At 44.9% G+C, this 5,181-nt stretch overlaps 1 protein-coding gene across 1 annotated transcript in view; it reads left to right on the top strand.

Moving 5' to 3' along the window:
- The window catches only part of ARL13A (ARF like GTPase 13A), a 10,089-nt gene extending 6,282 nt beyond the window's left edge, over positions 1–3,807 (top strand). The window contains exons 4-7 of the mRNA XM_007467975.1: positions 89–194; positions 712–899; positions 1,742–1,832; positions 3,613–3,807. Coding sequence (XP_007468037.1) covers positions 89–194; positions 712–899; positions 1,742–1,832; positions 3,613–3,807 — 580 coding nt within the window. The remainder of the gene's footprint in view (positions 1–88; positions 195–711; positions 900–1,741; positions 1,833–3,612) is intronic.
- Positions 3,808–5,181: the final 1,374 nt, after the last annotated feature.

Here is a 5,181-nt window from a genome sequence, read left to right as displayed (position 1 = left end):
TCTTTCCCTTCTTTTCTTTCCCTTGGCCTCTACCTCAGTTTTACTCTTCCTCTCTTCTTCCCTCCCTCTCTCCAATGCCCGGCTTTAGCCTGGCTAACAAGCAAGACAAGAAGGACGCCTTGCTACTTTGTGATATTACTGAATATCTGCTGCTGGAAAGGCTAACAAACAAGAACCAGTCTCTGTGCCGAGTGGTAAGTGTCCAGCCCTCCCCTCCCTTGTCCTCTCAAGCAAGGCCGATGCCTCCCTTGGCCCATAAGCAGCCTCCTATGCCGGGTCTTAGGCAAAGCCTCTCTTTGCCAGGCAACAACTACAGTGATGATTTCTGACTCAACAGTGATAATAAATATCACACTCTTACAACACTTTCACATCTGTTTTCTCATTAGGCCTGCAAAATAGCTCTTTAAAGTTGGAAGTTTTAATAGCCTCATTTTATGGTTAAGAAAGTTAAGGCTCAGAGACTCTGAGTGACTTGTCCGAGGTCACACATCCAAGACATTACACTTGATTAAAGGATCTTAGCTTTTGTACCTTTCATATACCTTCTCAGGAGTGAATGCTGAGTATCTCCTAGGAAGTCTTAAGAGCCTCTCTAGGCACAGCAGAGCTTATGTGCACCTGTGCCCTTTGGCTGAGGGGGACTGGGACTGGGAGCCCTAGGGGTCCCAGGTTGCTGGGCTGGAGCCTTCTCTTCTCTTTTTGTCACAGGAGCCCTGTTCAGCCATCAAAAACCTCCAAAGAAGGAACCATGAGCCTATAATTGGAGGCCTGCGCTGGCTGTTATCTGCCATTGGGGATAAATATGAAGAGCTGTGTGCTCACCAACAGCCACTCCCATCGAGCATCCCAGCCCCCAAGAGCACCAGAGGCTTTGGGGAAATATGCTCACCAGACAGGTACCGAGCTGTCTCTACTAGGTGTACTGATAAGAATAGATGCAAAAGGGCCTCCCTGGTGGCGCAGTGGTTAAGAGTCCGCCTGCCGATGCAGGGGACACGGGTTCGTGTCCCAGTCCGGGAAGACCCCACGTGCCGTGGAGCGGCTGGGCCCGTGAGCCACGGCCGCTGAGCCTGCGCGTCTGGAGCCTGTGCTCCGCAACGGGAGAGGCCACAACAGTGAGAGGCCCACGTACCGCAAAAAAAAAAAAAAAAAAAGAACAGATGCAAAAGTCAGTCTTCAACATAAGCAGTGAGTTCTGGGAGGGGCATGAATTCTGTGTGGTGCTGAGCAAGTCTCTCAAGATCATTTGGCCCAAATGGGGCGAGGGCAGTGACCACAAACATACCAACATTGTTAGGTACACCCTCCCCTTGGCACAATTTGAGTGGTCACGTCAGTGGAATGAGTTAACTCATCAGTATTAGACTGTCTCCAAAACAGGGTTTCAATTCCCTGGTTTGTCACAGAGAGGAGAAAAGGAGCACGGGCCCCTTAAGGAGCTTATTGGCAATACTCTATGGCTAAATACCCTGGAAGTGCCCCACATTCTCCGCTTCCTGTTCTCTGGTCATCCCAATGATAAGGAAAGATGGGAGGGAACAGGAATATGGAAAGGAAGAAGAAAAAAAAGAAAACGGGGTGATCTAGGTTTTGAGGAATAAAAGGACTAAATGTCCTTTTGTTCTGTTGTCCCTTTAATTGTTCCAAAGACATATGGCAGGGATGGGGGGATAGCTGGATTTGATTAAGTAGCTTGCATCTGTTTTCACTATGGCTTTGTCCTTTCTATCTTCCCCAGCTTCACTACCAGGATGGGAAAGTCCAAAGAAAAAAGACAGCACCCAGGACAACACTCAATGGAACCTAGGCCTCTAAAGCCAATCCTACAGGTAAGTGGCTCACTAAATGTTATTGCCCCAGGGACCAATCCCTGAGCTCTCGGGCACCAACTGACTTTTTTTTCCTTCATCTTCCTGCTATACAGAAAGAAGGTATAAGACCTAAAAAGAACACATCAGTAACATTTGCTTTAGACGAACCCAAGGAGGAGGGTGAATGTTATGGGGGAAATGGAGCTTGTAACACCACTGAGCCTGGCTACAATCAGAGCCCCCAGCTCCATATGCTGAGGAAATCTTTTTGAAGGTAATCCTGGATCAGTGGTTAGTCAGAGAAGAAAAGATATAAAGGCCTTTCCTCACAATTTATAAAACAGTATTCCTATTTTGAGTCCAAAACTCTTTTCTCATACTATGGTTGGTGGTCAGAAGAAAGAAATGTACATGAAATACTTGGGGATCACCATCTGGCCGTCCAGTATGATGCCCCAAGATCTTTGTTTGGATGGCTATAGGGTTATCTTAAAGGTTATGATTTCCAGTGGTGGAAGTACAAATTGGTACAACCTTTAGGGAGAGTAGTTTGATTGTATGTCTCCCTCCTACTCTCCCTCTCTCTCTCAATAGATATATATCGAGAAATTTAAAACTGTGGAAACCCTATGAGCCAATCATCTCATGTCTTGAACTGAAGCTAAAGATAATTACACAAGTACACAAAAAGGATGCTCATGGTTGCTCAATCATAGCATTGTGTATAACAGCTAAAAGTTAGAAACAAGCTAAATGCCTAACAATAGTGAATGGCTAAATTAATTATGGTGCACCCACACAATGGAATACTATGCAGACCTTAAAAGGGCTAATGTTGACTTATATTTACTGACATGGAAAGTTTTCCACAACCCAAAGTTTTGTTAGAGAAAATGGCAATTGAGAGCACAGCACATATAGCATGATGTGTATACATGCATAGAATATCTGGAGGGGAATCACCGAACACAAGCAGTGGTTTTCTCTAGGGATAAGATTCTAGGTGATTTTGAGAAGAGCCAAGGTACCTTTCTTTGGATTTTTGTATTACTGGAAATTTTTTTAATAATCATATATGATTTCTCCCAATATACTAAAGGCACTAAAAAAATCTGTGAGGACTTAAAGGCCCATTGTTGTTAATGTCTTCTCCATCTCAGTGTTCCTTGGCCCCAGTCTCCATGACAATAAACTGTCAATATTATAATGTCACTTCTGCTCTCCAAAGGATCTGGCCCTTCAGGCTACCCCAGAGCCCTGGGTTGTTACACCTACACAGAGGGCCCTAGATAGGAACATTGAGGAGGAGAGAGGTACTGCTCTGGGAAGGAGAATGAGAGGTGAGTGGATGGAATCTGGCAGAAGAGTGGAGGAAGTGTCTTTCTAGATGTCAGAATCTACCCTTAAATCTCTGTCCAAAATTGAAATCCATTTTTCATTTCTATAACCTCAGAACCAAGGGCAAAAAAGAGAGAAGACACTGGGGACCTTGGAAAGTAGCTAACACCCTCCTCACCTGGATGGACAGGAAGCCTGGTGCTTAGCTTTGCTTGCAGTGACTACCTCTTTTCTTTCTCTTTTTAGACTTTTAACAGAGTGCTAAAGAGGAAAATGAAGGGAAGTCAAAAGAAACATCTCATATCCCTCCTTTAGTAAATGGGTTCATCTACAGAACCATTAGGATTATTCAGTTTTTCAATTTCTGTTTGTTAGTACCTCTACAGTCCCCCTACAACTCCACCTACTCTAACATAATATCCCTGAGAACTCCCATTGTGCTTGTACATCGACATTCGAGCCATCAAATGAATCTTATCCCCACCAAGAGGCTCAAGAACAGTTAGGGGGCATCCGTTTGAGAGTGAAGACAACGTTGGCAATGAAGATCAGAGCCTTGATGTCTTTATACCCAGATGCTCCTGATGAAGTTTGTGAGCAACATGTTGTGGGTGACCAACTGCAGTTGAGCCTTAGAAGTACAGGGTCAGTTTAGAATTAAATTTTCCCCCTATGTTCTTGGGTGGAAGGGGACTGGCATAAATAAATAGAACTGTTCTGCTGAGAATTATGCTCTGCTGAATCATTTTCAATCATGCCTCCGAAAACAACTCAGTTTTAAATTCCCTACCACTGTCTGAGAAGCCTGGCAAAAATTCTTTTGCTGTCCCTTCAGTAATAGCAATTGCTGTCTCTCCTAACACTTAGGTTAGGTATGCAAAAACCATACGAGCTTAAACACATTCAACTCTCCATCCCAAGGAAGGCAGTGGTAGTGGTGGTAATCATTCTTCACTATTAGTTCAGCTGTTACTTTCACCATCAATACCACAGCCCCCATTTACTGACTGCCTTCTGGATGTCAGACGCAGCACTAAGCTCTTCACATTCATTATCTTATTCACAAAAACCTTGGGGGTAGGCAGTATACCTGCCTGCATATTACAGATGAAGAAACTAAGGGGTAGGGAAGTTAAATAACTTATCCAAGGTCCCACAGCCTGTAAGATGCATTGCAGGGAACCAAATCCAGATCTGACTCTAGAGCTACTTTAGGCCAGAAAGATCTGCTTATGCTTTGCTCAAACTCTACCCAGAAAGAGAAAGCTATACCCAGGAAAGATGCTGAAGCCTCACCACACCCATGTCAGAACTACGTTGACAGCAATAAGCACACCCATGGTAGTGGCAGACACGGGTGAGTGAGCACTTCCATTCTGCCAGACGCTGGGCTAAATGGTTTACATACATTACTGCCTTGCATCGTCACAAGCCTATGAGGTCAGTTCTATTATCATCATCTTGCAGAGGCAGAAATTGATGTTCAGAGAGGTCAAATCATTTATCCCAGGGCACCCATTAGGAAGTGGCAGAACTGGTTTTCAAACTAAGCTCCAACTCCATAACTCATGCTCTTAACTCCTACCCTATATGGTCTCACCAGGCAGTATAAACCAACTAGCCTATAATTGTTTCTGAGAGATAGAAACCTGGCACATAAAGGATCAGTCTCACAACCCCATCTGGAGGGCCTGACACTGTCAAAGACTGCAGCATTTGTTTTATGCATTGCATATGGCCTCATGTCCAAGAGGATCACCCCAGGCACTCTGTGGGTCTTTGACAGGATTCTGACTAAGGCTCAGCTTATCAGTCATGGAGCTGGAAGGAACCTTACAGAACCTCTAGTCCAACCCCAGGTGTTATACAGATTAGGAATTTGGTACAGAGGTTAAGTGACTTGCCCATGACTGTAGAGCTGATCACTGACAGACATGCTCCTAAAATCCAGATCTCCTGCATGCCCAAGCCAGTGGGCTACCTTCCCTGCCCCAATGTACTACACCCTCTCTGGGGATTCTCTGGCCAC

This window comes from Lipotes vexillifer, unplaced genomic scaffold, assembly GCF_000442215.2.
Source record: "Lipotes vexillifer unplaced genomic scaffold, Lipotes_vexillifer_v1.1 scaffold152, whole genome shotgun sequence".
Taxonomy (NCBI): Eukaryota; Metazoa; Chordata; class Mammalia; order Artiodactyla; family Lipotidae; genus Lipotes; species Lipotes vexillifer.
This window is presented reverse-complemented; position numbering and strand designations above follow the sequence as displayed.